Source organism: Rhipicephalus microplus, chromosome X (assembly GCF_043290135.1).
Source record: "Rhipicephalus microplus isolate Deutch F79 chromosome X, USDA_Rmic, whole genome shotgun sequence".
NCBI lineage: Eukaryota > Metazoa > Arthropoda > Arachnida > Ixodida > Ixodidae > Rhipicephalus > Rhipicephalus microplus.
In genome coordinates this window covers 319,385,262-319,406,203 of record NC_134710.1, presented here as the reverse complement: position 1 = coordinate 319,406,203, position 20,942 = coordinate 319,385,262, and the positions used below count along the sequence as shown (strand labels likewise).

The window sequence follows — 20,942 nt, the reverse complement described above, 5'->3', positions numbered from 1 at the left end:
AAATGCAACAACCATTCCAAAATTCCAGTGATTGTCCATTTTCAGTAGTCACTTTCACATGGATGTGTTCCCAACAATATAAGTTTCTATATCGAACTACTTATTGACCACATATTAGAAAACGGCAGTGTAAAGAAAAATAAAAACTATTTCTTAAATAAATAGACAGCATGATCTAATGAAGTGTACAATTTTTCTACCCACAAATCTTTCTGGGAATGCAGTCACTAATAACCTAATGCAGCAAAAAAAAGGGGGGGGGGGGCAACCAACAATGCAGTTCCTTTTGGCAATTTTAACGATGTTAAACTAATAGAAATATAAAAACATCTTAAAGCACGCAAGACAAAAACAATGCAGTTCCTTTTGGCAATTTTAACGATGTTAAACTAATAGAAATATAAAAACATCTTAAAGCATGCAAGACAAAAACAATGCAGTTCCTTTTGGCAATTTTAACGATGTTAAACTAATAGAAATATAAAAACATCTTAAAGCACGCAAGACAAATATAGCTACCAAAAATAGTTGCAGTTAGCTAACGAAGCATCACTATTAATGTTAGAGTCACAATAATTAAGGCGGTCAGCTGCGAGTAACATATCATTCCAGTTATGTGCGTGTATTTTATGAAGGTCATGGAAACCATGCTCAGATTGCTCCATTTAAATTAATGATGACTGTAAGAAACTCAGCATTGTGCAGTAAACATAATACATAATGCTCTGAAGAAGCTCCTGAAATAGTTACACATGGCACTATTTGAAAGGGCACTATAAACAAAAACAAGCCCTACCTTGGAGTCTTTGATGATGACATTTTGCCCTCGCTGTCACACTGAGGTACTGGAAGCTGTTCAATATTTGGAATTGGTGAATTCTAGATGTATAAAAATAAATAAAAGCACATCCGAATTATTATACTGCTAGAATGGCAGAGTAAAACTATTAGATACCAATATGCTACGTATTAACAGAGATGAATTAAGCACTCAAGTCAGTGAGGAATGTGACCTACATGAAGGTTCTGAACAGGGCAGTCTTTGCCTGCCAATGAAAATGCCACATAGGACACCTGGAAGATATCTGGCCTCTTCTCAGGCTGAACTTCCAGCATGTAACCTATAAGAAAAAAAAAGTCAATGGCTTAGAGGCATCCTATCAAAGGGCAGGAGAAACATGGAAGAACGTAAAATAAACAGCTTAACCTTAATATTGTTCAATATAGGAAAATTATGAGTGTAAAGAAGCACCTTGCATTTTATAACTTAATGTTGACAGAACACCACACATTTCTACCCACTACATGAGAAAGCATGCTTATGCACAATTCCAATGTAATAAAGTTTCAGTGCAGCTGCTTCAGGAATAGCTGGGTAATAAATTGGAACTTGTGCTGGTGCCAGCAGTCAGGTGATTGACTTGCATGTGGTGTTTGCAAACTTATTTTCTAAACTGTGTGTTGCAGCTGGAAGAATTTCCCCCGGGCACCTTTTTCAGCAGAAGTTGGAAAGAACCAGAATGCCCGTCTATGGAGCGGCTGAAACAGACAGCATGCATGCAAGCACCTTACCACATCATACTGTGTCCTCTACAACCAACGCAGTTACACATACCATATTTACTTGCGTAATCCTTGCACTCGCATGATTATCGCACCCGCCACATTGACCAGCAAAAATAAGATCGTTTCGCCACGAGTAATTATCGCACCCTCGAAAATTAAAGAATTATTGCACTCTGCTCTTTCAAAACACCGATGATGACAGAGCACAAAAGCATGGACCTATCTCATAAGCATGATGCATACTATCGACGCACAAGCATGGCCTCAGAGATAACGGCGAGCACCACCAATCTAAGAGGTCATGGCACGAGCCTCAGTCTAACTTAAGCCAAACCAAAGAGGCAAGTGCGCATTGTCGCATGTATTGTACGTTGTGCCCGTTTTGTGGTTATGCAATGGGGCGGCCCGAAAGTTGCACGGCTGCTTTCAAGTTGAAGGTGATTAATCATGCCCTAAACAAAGACAGCAGGGCTGCCTGTAAGGACCTCGAAGTCGACGAGTTTTGTGTTTGCTACTGGCGACAGTAGCACGAGCAGCTGAAAGCCACCAAGACGCGTTGGGCTTTTCGTGTGCATAAGGCTAGGATGGATGGTAAAACTATTTCATCAGAGGGCAACCGCAGACGATTCCGTGTTAGATGGCTATCAGCCCAAGGTTGTTGCCACGCGTGAACCTTTCGTGGGCTCCCGTTGAGTGACGATTGCTAACGCTACGGCCGCAGCGCCCGCAAGCTTTGCGTTCGGGTGCTGCGGCTATTTTCTTGCGGCTTTTGTGTCTCAAATAAATCTTGCCTAGTTTTAAAGCTGTGGTTTTTTTGTTAAGGTACAGTCGAACCCAGCTACAACAAACGCCGCTTCAACAAAAATTCCCGGTTCCCCGTCAGCAGTCCATAGAAGGCAATGCATAAATATCGTCGCCACAACGAACACTTTTTCTTCTGCCGTCCCACTTCAATGAAATTTCACAATGCGATTCCAAGCTCATATATTTATTGCTGTACATTAAACCTAATCTTTCACATTTTCATGCATTTTCAGAACCTGAAAGTACGTCAACGAAGTCTGAAACACGCGTTGGCACCACCAAAAACTACCGCTGTTCAGCAAGCACGGGCGCCGCCATTGCTCGATGGCGATGGCAACGAGACTGCCCTGATTTTGTCAGTTGCAAAAACAGGGTAGTCTCATTGCCATCGCTATCGAGCAATGGCGACGCCCTTGCTTCTTGAACAGCGGTGGTTTCTGGTGGTGCCAACGCGTGTTTCAGACTTCGTTGACGTATTTTAGAGTTCTGAAAATGCATCGAAACATTAAAGATTGGGTTTACTGTACAGCCGCAGACGATCCGAAGCTGAAACTTATTCATAGTTTCTTTCGCACAGCTGCTGGGTGCATCTGGGGAACGATGCCTTGGCAAGGTTCTATTTGGCGTTGCATAAGTCTGTTGCCAGACTTTGGGGTGGTTGTTGCCAGACTGCCGCTAAATTTGGGAGAAAATTTTTCTCCTGTAGTTGTGGCTTCTCCGTAAGAGTTTGGTGCTAGCCGCGGTGCACTTTTTGGCTGAAAATTTTTCTCCTGTAGTTGTGGCTTCTCCGCAAGAGTTTGGTGCTATTCACGGAAGCGTAGCGTCCACCGTCGTAGCGCGCGGTCGACGCGACACGATCAGCTGAGAGAGAGAAAAAAAGAAAAGTAAGGGGGAAGGGGGGCAGCGCATCCCCTCCTGCGACTCTAATCAGTTTTCCTCGTAATCCCTAATACTGAGACGCGATATCTTAATCGCACAGCTGCGCACACAGCAAGAGAACGAGCCTCGACTTCTGTAATGGGAGGTTCATTCCGTTAATTAAAACGGCCTCTTAATTGCGCAGCAGCGCCGCGCTCGACTTCTGCTAGGCTCGGTTCCTTCCGTTAATTAAAACGGCATTGAAACGGCCTCTTAATTGCACGGCAGCACGGCGCTCGACTTCTGCTAGGCTCGGTTCCTTCCGTTAATTAAAACGGAATTGAAACAGCCTCTTCATTGCACGGCAGCACCGCGCTCGACTTCTGCTAGGCTCGGTTCCTTCCGTTAATTAAAACGGAATTTAAACGGCCTCTTAATTGCATGGCAGCACCACGCTCGACTTCTGCTAGGCTCCACACCGAAGAAGTGCACCGCGGATAGCACCAAACTCTTACGGAGAAGCCACTACAGGAGAAACATTTTCAGCCAAGAAGTGCACCGCGGATAGCACCAAACTCTTGCGGAAAAGCCACAACTACAAAAAAAAATTTTTGCGAAATTTAGCGGCAGTCTGGCAACAACCACCCTTCCAGTCTGGCAACCACTTATGCAACGCCAAATGGAACCTTGCCCGATGCCTTTTCCGATTCCTGTGCTTATTATTTTGTTCGCGTTTGGCCAGTGTAGTAACTAATCAGAGTGGCTGTTCGTGCGCATTATCAACAAACTCAGCTAGCCGCGAGTGATAGATAATAAGAATGGCTTAAAATAAGGCAAAAGTCAGCGATCCATGATACCCTGCTGCCATCTCGACGTTTTGACGGCGGACAGCTGCTGGTGTTAACGTGTTGATGCAACAGTTTCGTTCGTTCACGAAAGTGGTTGCAGTCATTGTTTCAGCGTGCTTTTCACCATGGCCTCGCTATGCATGGGCGAGAATCGCGTCGTGAAGCTGCTGGGATTGAATAAAAAGCAGCGGACACTTTTTGAATTTTGATAATAAACGTTCCTTTGTTTTGCTGGTTCAGGTTGGCTAGATTTTTTTCGATGTCACTACGATATTTTTTCCGCGCCCCTTCAGTTTTTGTTGTACCAAGGTTCGACTAATTCTTTAGTAGTACTTCCCGAAGCTTGTAGTTTGTTGCAGGCGTTAGCATCCCGATTTGCGACGACTTCGTTTTCTTACTCGCTCTGTACGTGTTCGCGGAAAATTTTCCTCGCATAATTCTCGCACCCCCCAACTTTTCATAGATTTTCCCAAGAAAAAAAAAGTGCGAAGATTATGCGAATAAATATGGGAATATATAAATATACATTTAACCATTGCATTTAGTTTATTTATTTTTTTTGTGCTGCCCTATTATTAGAAGGTTTATTTAACAGTTTATAGGGACAAAATAATCCTGTGACTATATTTTGCATAAAAGGGTCAAGGTAAAAGTTTTGATATAACGAAGTATGTTGCCAATTTTGCTGACTTTGTTATGGAGGTACTTTAGGTGCATGTAGGCTCCGTCCCCTGCCTACAGCAAGCACACTTTCATTTCCCTGGATCTTATTCATCCCCATACATCAAACAGAACAAATAGCTTCCCCTGTGACCTTTTCGGTCTATCTGTGGCTCCCCATACATCTCATTTTTCTTACACATATTATACGTAACGGAATTTTCAGGTGCTACATTTTTGTACATGAAATATGCTTAGGCTTTTAAAATGTGATATTTACAAGAGAATAGGCACTTTTGCAGATTTGCTGGCACCAATATGGACATGCTTCTTGTCACCACAAGCAAGTTAATTTGAAATTATGGGATCTATTTGCTTTAACTGAAAGTGATTCATCTGCCAACATTACCTTTTATTATATTCTAAAAAGAACCCATCGGTCTAGATGACTTTAGTGTTAGTTGAGGCACAGGGTTTTCCCCGGACATTTTGGACAAATGGTCATCTTAGAAATGAGTGCAGGGGAAAGGGCACCATGCACATGCTTGTATGTCTTCTAGCACTCTCTCCACCTTTACTTTATATAACCATTTCGCCATACTCAGTGATGTGACTGACCAAAGCCATTGTGGTGCAGCTTCTAGAGCAACTAATATCTCACTATAGAGTAGCATAACAACCGTTCGAAGCACTTACTTGCCACACATTTTCAGCCACAAACATTTGTCTCCGAGCCGGAGCTGTCGCATCACATGTAAAAAAAAATTGTCTACACACGCTTGCATGCACCTTAACTTAGATTATTCCTGAACATGAAATTAGGCACTGCTCTTTGCTTTTCTGCAGACATCCCCAAGTCAGCTCAGGCTACCTAACACTTCCCAGGAATTCACCAGGTATTTTGAAATGACTCTGGCTAGCTATATATATATATATATATATATATATATACACACACTGAAAGAAGTGTATATTTGAGGGCTTGTTTTTCTGTGCTTAACACAACATTAATGAGATCTAACAGATAATAGTGCCAAGGAAAGTATAGAGGAGATTATTAGACCGAATTGTAATGTAAATCTGAAGAAAGAAACCTGTTTGCAAACAGTGTACGCGTATGTCAATTTCGAAAGGCTAAGCGACTTAACCTTGTTTTGCATTACCCCATTTTTTGCCTCTCCCGAAAAAGATTTCTTAAAATTTACCCCACATAATAAATGCACCCCCCAACTTCGCTCTGATTTTTCGAGAAAGAAAAGTGCGTTCATTGCACACGTAAATATGGTGTGTGTGTATGTGTGTGTGTGTGTGTATATATATATATATATATATATATATATATATATATATATATATATATATACATACATACATACATATATACATAAGGAAAGAAGTTCCTGCCCACGGCAAGTTATCTATTCACACGCTTTTCTTTCTTGGCATTTACATCACAAATTGGTCTGACAACTTCCCCTATACTTTCCTTGGCATTATTGTCTGTTAGTTCTCATTAATATATTGACACGTGCGGTTCTTTTGGTTTACGAAGGAAGACGCTATCACTTTCTGTTAAGCGCAACGCAGGCCGCGTTTATCTTGTATGCCACTCTGGAACGCGTTATGACGCGTGTATAAAAGACTGACACGTGCGGTTCTTTTGGTTTACGAAGGAAGACGCTATCACTTTCTGTTAAGCGCAACGCAGGCCTCGTTTATCTTGTATGCCACTCTGGAACGCGTTACGACGCGTGTATAAAAAACTGACACGTGCGGTTCTTTTCGTTTGCGAAGGAAGACGCTATCACTTTCTGTTAAGCGCAACGCAGGCCGCGTTTATCTTGTATGCCACTTTGGAACGCGTTACGACGCGTGTATAAAAAGCCGGCGCAGTGCGCCACTGGGTCTTTTTTTTTTTTTCGTCGGCCGACGACTGTTCACGCCGCTGTTGCTGTGAGTTGTGTTTGGCCCTGTTTTGCTGGGCACAAGTTCGCCCAATAAACAGTTCGCCTGACACCGCCCTGACTCCTGCGTGCTTCCTCTCAAGTGCTGCGTGTATCACAACCTCGTGACATCTGGTGGAGGTGCTTCTCGGTCCATGTACCGTACGCCCCCGTCCAGCCGTGAGCCAAGCCCAAGCCGCCAAGAGGACGACGCCGACCCGGTCGTTCGAGTGAGCCGAAGACAACAAGGACTACCGCCCGAATACCTGCCGCTCCCCGACAAGGACAAGAAAACAAAGGCTGCTACGAAGCCGGCATCCACGATGACGGAAGCAAGGTCTTCGGCAACCGTGGTCGTCAACCAGCCCAAAGAGCCGCCTACCTTCCGCGGATCGACCTACGAAGACCCGGAAAGCTGGCTTGACATTTACGACCGCGTCGCAGCCCTCAATAAGTGGGACCCGGACGACAAGCTGCGTCATGTGTATTTTTACCTGGAAGACGCCGCAAGGACTTGGTTCGAGAACCGCGAGTCAACGCTTCGAACCTGGGACGACTTCCGCGTTGCTTTCCTGCGCACCTTTGCAAGCGTCGTGCGGAAGGAAAGAGCCGCATCACTGCTTGAAACTCGGGTGCAGCTCCCCAACGAAAACGTAACGATCTTCACGGAGGAGATGACGCGACTTTTCCGCCACGCCGACGCCGACATGTCTGAGGATAAGAAGGTTCGCCTGCTTATGCGAGGAGTGAAGCAGGAGCTCTTCGCCGGACTGATCAGAACCCCGCCAAAGACGGTACAAGAGTTCCTCTCCGAGGCTACCACCATCGAGAAGACTCTTGAAATGCGGACCAGCCAATACGATCGGCGCATGTCGCCAGACGTCGCAGAAGTCCGAGGACTCTGCCCCGACGACCTGCGCGAGACCATACGCGCTATTGTTCGTGAAGAACTGCGCCGCATGTTGCCATCGTCTCAGCCCCAAGTCGCCTCTCTCGAAGACGTAGTCCGCGAGGAACTACAGCGCTCACTGAGCGTTCCTGAACGGCCACAGCCCCAACCGGAGGCGATGACCTACGCCGCTACTGCACGACGACCTGTCGCCGCTCCTCGCCAACACCAGGACCCAACGTCTCCGCAGTTTCGTCGCCAGCCACCGCCGCCACCCCCGACGCCTTCCCGCTCGCCAGTAATCCAGCGCTCGCCGAGGAAAACTGACGTTTGGCGCACCCCGAACCACCGCCCACTATGCTACCACTGCGGCGAAGCCGGGCACACCTACCGCTACTGCCAGTACCGTGAGATGGGACTGCGTGGCTTCGACGTGAACGCGCCGCGTCCGCGCCCAGGTGAGCGACCTCGCGACATCGCCGACTACATCGCCGGATCGCAGTGGCAACAACGACGACCATCCCGTTCACCTTCGCCTGGCCGCTACGTCTCCCCGGATTGCCGCCAGTACACCGGCCCTAACCGGGGCCGATCCCCAAGCCCCTACCCGGGAAACTAAAGGCAGCAACCGATGGAGGTGCGGTTGCTGCACGACGCAATGCCGAAGATCCTCCTCCGCCGCCGCCGCCGCCGCTGCCGATGACGACGACCACGACGCACGAACTTTCCCGACATAGTCGCAGTACGCCGCCTGAGCAGAGTCTTTACGACAAAGCCTCGCCGCCGACGCCACATAGCAGCACCGGACCAAGCCGACGCAGCCGTGATCCGACGCCCCGACCTAACCGGAACGCCAGACGACGAACCACCGACCTCGACGTGATCATCGACGGCCACAGCGTCACCGCCCTAGTCGATACCGGCGCCGACTACTCTATCATCAGTGGTCTCTTCGCCGCTAAGCTCAAGAAGGTAAAGACTGCATGGGAAGGACCGGATATCCGAACAGCAGGGGGCCACCTTATAACACCGACTGGAACCTGCACGGCAAGAGTCACGATTCACAGCCAGACGTATTCTGTGAATTTTGTGGTCCTGCAGCAATGCTCGCGAGACGTCATTTTAGGCATGGATTTCCTGGACCAGCAAGGCGCAGTAATCGACCTAAGATCCAGGTCAATCACGCTGTCCACGGATAATGCAACGGCGTCAGACTGCAACGTCGCTCACAATGCCTTGAATGTGACAGAAGAGCAGGTAACCATCCCGCCACTGTCGAGCGTCATCATTTCCGTCGGCACCAAAGCGTCTACCAACTTACAAGGTGTCATCGAAGGCGACCAGCACCTGCTCCTAAACCGTCAGATGTGCGTCGCAAGAGGCATAGCCAAGCTTCATAACGGCGAAGCCAAGGTAATGGTGACGAACTTCAGCAACGAATATAGGCACTTAAATAGGGGCACGACGGTAGCACATCTAAGTGAATTTGTGGAAGCGAGCAATGCCTTCGCCCTCACTGATTCTCAGGGAGCCGCAACTTCGACAGCAGTGTCCGCGCCCGCCTTCGACGTCAATCAAAGCCTTTCCAGGCAGCAACAAAAGGAGCTCAAAGCCTTACTCCACCAATACAAGGACTGCTTCTCGTCGTCGTCAAGGCTTCGTCAGACCCCTCTCGCGAAACATCGCGTCATAACCGACGAATATGCCCGTCCGCTCCGTCAGAGCCCCTACCGAGTTTCTGCACGGGAACGCGAGGCCATCAAGCAACAAGTCGACGAAATGGTGCGTGACGACATCATTCAGCCGTCTACGAGTCCGTGGGCATCACCCGTGGTGTTGGTGAAGAAGAAGGACGGAACCCTACGTTTTTGCGTCGATTATCGTCGCCTGAACAACATCACGAAGAAAGACTTGTATCCCCTCCCACGGATAGACGATGCTCTGGACAGACTCTACAACGCCAAGTATTTTTCGTCGATGGATCTCAAAACCGGCTACTGGCAAATCGAAGTAGACGAGAGAGACCGAGAGAAGACTGCCTTCATAACACCAGACGGCCTATTCGAGTTTAAGGTCATGCCCTTTGGTCTTTGCTCGGCGCCTGCGACGTTCCAACGGGTTATGGACACAGTACTCGCAGGCTTGAAGTGGCAGACTTGCCTCGTCTACTTGGACGACGTAGTCGTATTTTCTTCCAACTTCGACGAGCACCTCCGGCGCCTTGAAGCTGTTCTTCGGGTAATCAAAGCCTCGGGACTTACCCTGAAGCCAGAAAAGTGCCGCTTCGCCTACGAGGAACTATTGTTCCTTGGCCACGTTATCAGCAAGTCGGGAGTGCTCCCTGATCCACAGAAAACAGCTGCGATCGCCGACTTTCCTGCACCCACCGACAAGAAAGCAGTACGCCGATTTCTTGGCCTCTGCGCTTATTACAGGCGCTTCGTGAAGAACTTTTCGCGGATCGCCGAGCCACTGACGTACCTCACGAAGGCCGACGTCGACTTCAAATGGGAAACGCCGCAAGTCGAGGCATTTCAAGAATTAAAGCGACGCCTGCAAACGCCGCCAATACTGGCGCACTTCGACGAAGAAGCTGACACCGAAATTCACACGGACGCAAGCAGCACAGGGCTCGGCGCCGTGATCGTGCAGAGGACCGACGGACTTGAAAGGGTCATCAGTTACGCTAGCCGGTCACTTTCGAAGGCAGAAGCCAATTATTCCACGACAGAAAAGGAATGCCTTGCCATCATCTGGGCTACATCAAAGTTCCGCCCCTACCTGTACGGCAGGCCTTTCAAAGTCGTGAGTGACCACCACGCCTTGTGTTGGCTAGCTAACTTGAAGGATCCATCAGGGCGCCTCGCACGGTGGAGTCTCAGACTACAAGAATTTGACATCACCGTCGTCTACAAGAGCGGACGAAAGCACTCCGACGCCGACTGCTTGTCTCGCGCCCCTGTCGATCCGCCGCCCCAGGATGACCAGGACGACGACTCTTTCCTGGGACCCATAAGTACCGACGACTACGCGGAACGCCAACGAGCTGACCCGGAGCTCAAGATCCTCATGGACTACCTGCAAGGCAAGACCGCCGACGTGCCGAAAGTATTCCGCCGAGGACTGGCTTCGTTTTTCCTGCGAAACAACGTCCTCCTGAAGAAAAACTTCTCGCCGCTCCGCGCCGACCACCTCCTCGTGGTACCTTCAGCGTTACGTCCAGAGGTTCTGGAAGCATTACACGACGACCCGACAGCCGGACATCTTGGTGTTTCCCGCACACTGTCACGAATACAAGAGAAGTACTATTGGCCTCGCCTCGCTGCCGACGTCGCCCACTACGTAAAAACATGCAGAGACTGTCAGCGACGCAAGACGCCGACAACTAGGCCAGCCGGACTTCTGCAACCCGTCGAACCACCTCAACGGCCATTCCAACAAATCGGCATGGACTTACTGGGGCCGTTCCCGACGTGAACTTCTGGCAACAAATGGATTGTCGTAGCGACTGACTACCTCACCCGCTATGCCGAAACAAGGGCCTTGCCCAAGGGCACTGCCGCCGAGGTCGCCATGTTCTTCATTGAGAACATCGTCCTCCGCCACGGAGCCCCCGAGGTCCTCATCACCGACAGAGGTACGGCCTTTACGGCTGACCTAACGCAAGCGATCTTGAGGTACAGTCAGACAAGCCACCGCCGAACCACCGCGTACCACCCACAGACGAATGGCCTCACCGAGCGTCTAAATAAGACCATCGCCGACATGCTGGCCATGTACGTGGACGTCGAGCACAAGACGTGGGACGCCATACTCCCGTATGTAACCTTCGCGTACAACACGGCCGTGCAGGAAACGACGCAGTTTGCTCCATACAAGCTCGTCTACGGACGGAGCCCAACAACGACGCTTGACGCCATGCTACCGGTCGGCACCGACGAAGAAGACCTCGACGTCGCTAGCTACCTGGATCGCGCTGAAGAAGCTCGACAGCTAGCCCGCCTGCGTATCAAGAGCCAACAGACGGTCGACAGGCGCCACTACAACCTTCGACGACACCACACCGAATACCAACCAGGTGACCTTGTCTGGGTCTGGACGCCGATACGACGACGGGGATTGTCTGAGAAGCTCCTGCGACGCTACTTTGGACCCTACAAGGTAGTCCGACGTCGTGGTGAACTGGACTATGAGGTCGTGCCCGATGGCTTAACGTCATCCCAACGACGCCGTGCACGACCCGAAGTCGTACACGTGGTGCGACTTAAACCTTATTACGCGCGCTGATTAGCTGTGACGCATTGTTAATGTAATTTATTGCATGTACTCTCTCTTATGTTCTGTCTTTAGCATCGGGACGATGCTTTTTCAGAGGGGGGTAGTGACACGTGCGGTTCTTTTGGTTTACGAAGGAAGACGCTATCACTTTCTGTTAAGCGCAACGCAGGCCGCATTTATCTTGTATGCCACTCTGGAACGCGTTATGACGCGTGTATAAAAGACTGACACGTGCGGTTCTTTCGGTTTACGAAGGAAGACGCTATCACTTTCTGTTAAGCGCAACGCAGGCCTCGTTTATCTTGTATGCCACTCTGGAACGCGTTACGACGCGTGTATAAAAAACTGACACGTGCGGTTCTTTTCGTTTGCGAAGGAAGACGCTATCACTTTCTGTTAAGCGCAACGCAGGCCGCGTTTATCTTGTATGCCACTTTGGAACGCGTTACGACGCGTGTATAAAAAGCCGGCGCAGTGCGCCACTGGGTCTTTTTTTTTTTTTCCGTCGGCCGACGACTGTTCACGCCGCTGTTGCTGTGAGTTGTGTTTGGCCCTGTTTTGCTGGGCACAAGTTCGCCCAATAAACAGTTCGCCTGACACCGCCCTGACTCCTGCGTGCTTCCTCTCAAGTGCTGCGTGTATCACAACCTCGTGACAATATATCGACTGTCACTGGTATAAAAGCACAAATATTCAGCTAGAAGTGACAACAGCAGAATATCTCATAAGGCACAAACAAGCAAAAAGTATTAATTTTACACAATGAACTCATTTGAATAAAGTAGCTTTTGAAATACATTGTAAACATTGCGAGACAACAAAAAAGTTTTCATTTACGTAAACCGAAAGCTTGAATTATGGAAAATCTACTGTATCCACAATTCTATTAACGGTTATTGATGCATAAAGCTTGATTTGTAGCAAACTTAAAAAGGGAGCTTAAACAATTATTTCTTCACAGTTCCTCACACAACCCAAGTCAGGTCTTCACTGTAGCCACAAGCGATATTTCAGCCTTTTACATTTCACAGTCAAGTCAATTTCAATTAAACCTACACTCTAAAAACCATTGCAGCCGTTAAGGCATCTTTTTGTCACAGAAAAATATTTGTCCTGGGGCCGGCTTGCAAGTACTTTCTTAGTACTCTGTACTTACTGTTATCCTCTCAATAATAAACAGACATATTGATAGCTTGCATGGTGTTAAGAATTTGGAAGGATCAAGAGCATGGTGGTAGAATGAAAACCAATAGTTTTTCCTTCTCTCACTGAAGCAGAGGCATGGGGAAATGAAACCCAACAGCACAACGAGCAGCATTTTTTCAAAGGGCCATAGCTTTCCTTTAGGCACTCCTGTTAAAAGTTTTTTTAAAATCAAGACATTAAAACATGGCATCATTAACAAGCAGGACAAGCACTCACGGATGAGGGAATGAATCTGCTTGGAATATCGAGAGTTGTCAGGTATGGTGAAGTTCCCACTCTGAATTGCCAGGGCGCTCTCACCAAAGGGCAAGCTGAAGAAGCACAACTTGTACAGCAAACAGCCCAAGGCCTACAAGGAGTAGGAAGAGAGTGGAAAAAATAAGCATCTGTGATGTAGTATGTGGCTGCCTACATTTGCTAGGCACTAAAGTCATAAGCTCACTACAAGCATGGAAATAATGGCATACCTGCCAAGTTCAAGGATTTTGAATCTGGGAGATTTCCGTAAGAAAAGGGGGGTCATGCAGATTTATTTCCCCCCATTTTTCGCACCAAAAAAAAAACAAAACAAAAAACAGTGGTGAAAAAAAGGGGGGGGGGGGCGTAAACTTTGGCATTCCTGCCTTATAATGGCTTGGAGTGGCCAAACACACGAGGGTAGGGTTTCCAACTACAGTAGAGGGTGCGAGTCTGGATGAAAGGGGGTGCAGAAATATTCGTATCTCCTGAAATTTTACGTCATCAAAACAACAATCAAAATATATTTTTGTCAAAAGAACGCACATATGTATGCTTAAGTCACACGTGAACAGACAGGACGGCGCTGCCAGCTGCAAGGAAAGAGTGCGTAGAAGCTTCACTTGAGGCCAACTGAAAAGTGAACTTTGAACAGGAATGCCAACACGCTTCTAGCATTTTTTTCATTATTATTATTGCCTTTAAACTACCACTGCATTAGCCGCGTGCCCTCAGCTAGTAGTTGCTCATGATGATCGCATCGCCGCGATCACAATTTCGCACGCGGCGTTTGCGGGAAACGGTAGTTCCGTTTTCAATCCACTTACGCTGGCTGCGCACATGCCTTCAAAACCAAGTTGTTTTTTTTTTTTGCTATCTATGATCGCATTTGCATTTGTGGAGAGCAAAGTCACTTTGACTGGTCAAGCGTTGGACGCGCGTGCACTTTCGGAGTTATGCCAGTTATGTCGTCGCCATACATGATCGTGTTAAGAGCGACCGTAGTTTGTGCACCGCGGTTGAGGCAAACGATAACCACAGTTCTGCCAGTGCATGCACTGGCTGCACGCGTCCTTCAGAAGCTTCAAGTACGCTGCTCTCGGCCTTCGTTCGACAGTTTTGGTACTAAAGTTCATACGACCCACCGCGATCAGGAAAAGTGTTTGGAACATCCGAATTTCGATTCAAGGAACATAGTGAAATTTAGCTGGAGAATTTCACAAATTTGTAACTGCCGTGGTTTCACATCACTGAGATTCTATTGTACGTTTAGATGAACGCCTCTTAAGTTCATTTATAATAAAATTTGGTGAGTTCGCAAAACCCATGAAGCGGATTGGGCGGCATTTTTGTCAATGCGGCCAGACCACACACAGAAATTTCGATTTCCGGGAGACTTTCTGGACAACCGTACGAACGTAAGAACTGGTCGAAATTCGGGAGACTTGGCAGGTATGTAATTGTGATTAAATAATGAAGAGTTACTCCTTTAGTCCCAGAAGCGGAGGTAGTACACAGTCACTTAAAGCTCGATATAATAAACCCAGACTTAATGAAATATATATATATATATATATATATATATATATATATAGGAGAGAGAGAGAAATATATATATAATATATATAAATGAAGTAAATAAAGGTTACTCTTGCAATAGATACAGCGTTAAGAATATACAGAAGAACCCAGTTATACGACTGTCGGGGGACCACGCAAAACAGTCATATAATCAAAAAACTAAGAATATTGACACTCAGCCTTGCCGAAAAAAATGGGTGCAGACCACCTGAAAGAGCCCATGGCACGACCTTGTGCTTCTCCAAGGAAGGCAGATTAAATTATTCTTGCCAATGGCAGCATTACTTAGTTGAAAAATGTGCGAGCAAATCTTTATTTTCAACTTTAAAAAATCAAATCCAATGTGCGTCTTTCTCCTGGTAGATTGCATTCGAAAATTGCCTGCGCGTGAAAACAAAACGAAAACTGCATTTTTCACAGCCTCCCATCAGAAGAGTTAGACACAGTGTCATCATCATCACATAACGGCGAGAGAGCACGAATTTGCCTACAATGCCTTCGTGTTTAACTGAACTGTGCGTGTTATAATCTATTGCCTAATGATGTGCAACTAGTGATGACCCACAGCTATATTAAACGCTAACGTCAAATGAAAGTTATTTTGCATGGTGAAAATAGCTGCATCACGCCCATTTGCTTGCCCAAGCCTGTGACTGCGAGTGCTACAAAAAAAGGCAGATCAGCTGTACATCAACCACGAAATGTTTCCAGACCAAAAACGTGAAAATATCAGGATCTCAGGAATGAGCTATTGGCCAGCTGCAGCTACTCTGTGTGGACAGAGCTTGTCAAGGTAGCGACCCTGCGTATTCATGTGATTGAGGCGTATGCAGAAGCTCAAGAAGTGCCAGGAGAATAAATTTTCCGTTTCAAGAAGAACTGTCTCATCTGTCTCAATCTCAACTTTATCTAATCATCAACCTAGAAGAACGCAAGATCATATTTTGCACTTGTGAATATTTTGTCGATTTTCCATGTAAATAAAGGTGTTTTTTTAATTTCAGATGAAAAAAGAAAGTCTTAAGATGCAGGGTCAGCGTAAAACTGTGTTGTATAACCAAGCTTTCTAATGCATTTTTCCTATGGGAATTTTGCCAGGACCAAACTAGTTCGTTGTAAAAAGCAGGTTGTCGCGCAACTCGTTCCACTGTAGTTTTATAACACATTTTCGGACATCATGAACTTCTTTTTGTTTAAGATGCTACTTTCTTATAATGAGGTCTGAGTGTACTGCGAGGCAAACAAGGAGACAGAGGTCAAGGACTGCCACTATAACTTGTGGGAATTGAGGCTAGCCCGCTGCCTTTGCGTGCGCTTTGCCGCCTTTTTCTCCGCTCTCAAGTCCCGACATAACTCCCCTCCTCCGCTGTCTGCCGCGCTGGGAGAGCGGAGTGACATTTAACCCCTCTCACCCAGTAGCCGATGTCGACTGTGGCGCCACGCGCAGAGTCTCCCGAGAGGTGTTGTGTGCCCGCGTCGGGAGTAGAGAGAGACCTTTTCGGGGACGACTTGGGTTAAGAACGCTTTTCTTTTCCATCTGTCAGCTCCCTGTGGGGCTCGTTCGGACTTCGCCAACAGTGCCTTGTGCTTGTGGCGAACGCTTACCTTATGTCGCCCCCCCCCCCCCCCCCCCTTCTGAACGCTAGCACAAAAAGTGGTGCGGGTTTCTAGTGCGTGGCCAGGCTACGCCGACCCATATCCCTACGAAGACAATACGAGCGCCTTTGTCCTCGCTCGAGCAACCGGCCCTTGGTCCCGGTGTCTCCGTGAATCACTTTTACCACGGAGACGTGCTCGTGGCACCCTGTGTGGTACTTTGCGCCCGTGGCGTGGATAAGCCCATTTGCTTTCCCGCCGCATCTTTGCAACGGGCTGTATTGCCTTTTGGTGTTGCCACAGACAATAAAGTGTTATGACCTTGAGCAGTATCGTGTTCTCGCCGTGGCAACGGTTAACGCGTGCCCTGCAGCTCGCCAAGACCGGACCCAAGCTAGTGGCCGCACTCCTTCGGGATGCGTGTCACTACAAACTTGCTCACCCAGGCACCTCTTTTTCTTTGTAGTACATAATCATGCTGGCCCAAATTCTCAGTGCATGCCCATAAGAAACGTGTTAAGTGCAAGAAACAATAAATGCAGCCTTCCAGGTACCACAGGGGGCAGCACCATTCAACTGATTCAGTTCAATTCACTTGAATAAACATTTAATGGTGATAGTTTACGTGGGTGGCTTTAATCAAAACTATAAGTTATTCAGCTTAAGAATCAAGGCTGCTTATGGTTCATCTTGCATTCCACCTTTCCAAAGAAACTCGTGGTCAAGTACCCGAAATGTAAGTAATGAATTAAACTAACAATTTATAAGTAATGGTGGTTAATTCAGATCATGGTGAATGTACAGCTACTTATTCAGTAATCAGTTAAGCGTAATCAGTAAATTTACTGACAACAAACATAAAAGACTATGTAACTGTGAGTGCATAAGCTTCACGATAATGCAGAATGCCTGCTCCAGTGTACTGATGTCAACCATAGGGTAATTACCCTATTTGTAGGTACTTTCAAAATTTCTTGGGTAGGGCGAGGTAGTAGAACGGTGATACAATTTTCTTATCAAACTTGAAATAGTTTCTACTTTTGGCTCGTCACTGATCAGTGAAAAATGTAGGTGATCAATGAGACATCTCCAAGAAAGAAATTCGTAAAGAGGTTAAAAATAAGCCTTTGGAGAAAATTGGGGCACTTTCAATTGACACCTCACCAGTACTGGGTGGAGACAAAAAAATAAATTATACACCCCTACACCATTATTGTAGTTTTTTCGCTTCTCTGTCGTCTCCCGTTCGTTAATTGTGTGGAGGGTCTTTTAAAAAATTGTGACAGCGGTCAGTTCCCATTATTAAAGAGACACTAAAAGCAACTATTAAGTCGACCTTGATTGTTGAAATAGCGGTCCAGAAACCTTATAATGTTACTTTTGCGCCAAGGAAGTGCTTATTTTGAAATAAAATCTCGTTTTAGTTGTCTGCATCAGGCTAGTGCACTTCAAATTACCCGCCTCAAGAAGTGGAACGTCTCACATAACTCTTGCCGTGCACACCGTTGCCCGCCTTTACTCTGCGGCCGCCAACACTAGTAGCAGCAGAACAAAGGCAGCTTGAGCAACAACGGCCATTGATCAACTTCCTGCCATTGGCGCCAAGAAGGCAGATGTGTTTGGTTCAACTGGGCCCCACTAGATGGCACAACCTGTCCAGTTTAACCAGGTGAAAAATAAATTTTCAAACAACTCGCGCCATTCCTCATAGTAACGTACGGTGGTTCTTTTTTCTATAAATCAAAGAAAAATGACCAAGCATCATTTTATTACGTCTCTTGATGCACAGAAGGTTTTTTATTTAGTGCAGCTAGTTCCATTACTAGTGACAGAGTCTTTCATTGCTTTCTGGTCACAAAAATCCACCCAAAGGTTGATATAGGGACGAAATCTCCCGCTAGCGGCGCCACGAGTCGTAAGGGGGCCACAAGCCGCCGCCAGTGCTGGGCTTATATGCGCACTATTACAGACGTGTCGACGTGATTATGTGCGTGCTGTTCTTCTTGTTACCTTTTATTAAAGGTCACTGAACGCAGCAATGCCATTAGATCAGTATAAACGTGATCCAGTGTCGACGACGAATGAAAGCTGTTGACTTAATAACGCACGCATAGTTTGCTTGGGAGTACGGACCAACCTTATAAATAGCAGCGCGTCTAAAGTGCTTTAACACCGCACGATAACGCATTGTGTTAAGAATTACTTCATAGGCCACTTATATGCGCACCTACGATGCCACGAAGCGGTACGTCGTTGCTCGCCAGTGTTTAAAGATGATGCTCATGCTCCGTGCTCCCGATGCGGGCAGCTACTGCTGGATCTGCTCGACAATGTGTTCACGCCTGGCCAAAGGGCGATTCTGTTTATGCAGTAGTAAAGCTTTCTATTCTGGCAGTGCCGCAAATACGGGGAGGAAGGTGAACGGAATGAAACACGACTAGGTAAGACAGGGGCAATCGCTTTGGTTTATATCCGGCTCGTATCTTGCGTGCTGCTACCCAAGTAATCGAATGAAGGGAATGGTCGAGCTAGATGTTTTATTCTAGACCTTTCAATTGAGTCTGCGCCCAAATGCGCAGTTGTTCTGGACACACGTTTGTGAGGGCTGATCGCTTTCTTGACGTGGTACTTTCTATGTTGCGGTTATAGCAGCTCAGCGCTTTTGCGACCGCTCGCTTCGGTACTAAGGGTGATTCTTGAATAGGCACGAGTTTAACTTGCCTAACACCTGAGTGATCCCTTTTTCACACGCAATTTAGTCGAGACACCCGTCTCTTGACGTTTCCTTATGTTTACTGCTTATGTTTACTGCTGGTCGAAAACCCACGATTTATTCGGGAAGTACAGCAGCCTAATATGGAAGTTCCTTTCGATGCCAGTGCTAGCTGCTCGGCGACCTTTGCCACACTACCTATGTACCATACCATACTTTTTTTATGCTTGGGGAAGGGGGGGGGGGGGCAGGGTTACGATTTAAAGCATGCAATGAATCTGAAATTTGGTACTAATGATACGCCGCTTAGTATTTAGGTGTGTACCTTGTGGAGATAGGTTTGCACAATGCTTAACTACTAAGCGCAATCGTGTAGGGATGCGACGTCCTCCACTGCCGCTGCGTGCGAAGACGCTGCGGCCGGGTTCGTCGATTTCTCCGGCACGGCGCAGAAACCATGCACGAAGCAGGATAACAACAACAACGGGTTTATTAACCCAAGATGCAGCACAGTGCGACACTCACGGACTTGCAGGCCGTACAGGGTACTCCGCAAGACCGAGCAAGTACGCTTGCCTAGGGCGCAACGACTCCCGCACAAGGGCCGAAGTCAAACGCACGAACGAGAAGTCGTCTGCTGAGCAGTGTGTCAACCCCTCGTGGAGACCTGAGAGCATCTGCCGCGACGAGCGAATCGTCGGGTGCAACATAGCTCGTAGGAGAGGAGGATGTCACGCGCGGGCCAAAGGGAAATGGCGCTGCGTTGTGACGTAGGCCCGCCCAGCGTGCCAGCGTAGCGTGCCCGGACATGCCAGTGCGAGAAGGAGCTGACAGTTGACTCGCCCAGACCAAGAGGCACCCTGGCAGCCATCTTGGTGGATGCCGGTGCTTATGCGCGCGCGGCAGCTGGGGAACGAGGCACCAGGTAGGAGGGCGCTCTCGATTCCCACAACCTATGAATGGAAGCTTCCCATTAGGTGCATTTAATGAGGAGCAAGTTCTCAATGAGGAGCAATTTCTCCCAAAGTTCGGCGCTATTAGGGAAACAGAAGAGCGACGCTTTTTCCTTGTTGCTCCTGTATCCGGAGCTGCAGCCCGTCACATAGCACGTCTTAGGCATCGCTCCTTCGAATTCTCATGCCGTCGATCTTGAACGCGGAGCACTGGCCCTTGAAGTTCTCGTGACGCTGATACAGAAACTTTGTTCGAAGGAATACCGCGAGCTTTTACACAATGCCTTCGAGCTGCTGACGCTGCCAATGCGTTCCGCCGGGCAATGGCCGGGCGCAACGGAGCGATGGCCCCTTTATCCTAGCTTGCGCCGCATAGCGGCCGCTCTTGGCAGCATATAAAGCTCTCCCATATAGTGACAAAGAAGTTTCGTGACCAGAACGGTATTAAAGGACTCTGCTAGTGAATAATTCTAGGTGGTTTGTCTGACGCCATCAGGATTATTTTGCGAACGTCCTACTGCGGTGCATTTGTTCTCGTGCATTTACCTTAATTTCTCGATAAGTAGGGCACTGCTGTTGATAATATTGTCATTTTAAGCGACATATATTGAGCTGTCACTCTCATGTAAATTGTTGTTTGTCTTTAGTGTCCTTTCAAGACGAAAACCTTAAATGTCTTATCAACAATGAAAAGTGAGTGTCTGCATCAATGCAAGTGATGTAAATAATCATCATTAGTCACCATCATTCTACACCTGATCGCATGCATCATCGGGACACAAACTGACAAAATGTGTGACGTAATTGTGA

General features: G+C 47.5%; 1 protein-coding gene across 2 annotated transcripts in view; it reads right to left on the bottom strand.

Moving 5' to 3' along the window:
- Nak (Numb-associated kinase) overlaps positions 1-20,942 on the bottom strand; it is a 127,869-nt gene that overhangs the window by 66,744 nt on the left and 40,183 nt on the right. For both annotated transcript variants that reach the window (XM_037413688.2, XM_037413689.2), the window contains exons 7-9: positions 13,269-13,401; positions 1,018-1,121; positions 797-879 (exon numbers count right to left, since the gene is read on the bottom strand). In XM_037413688.2, coding sequence (XP_037269585.1) covers positions 797-879; positions 1,018-1,121; positions 13,269-13,401 — 320 coding nt within the window. The remainder of the gene's footprint in view (positions 1-796; positions 880-1,017; positions 1,122-13,268; positions 13,402-20,942) is intronic.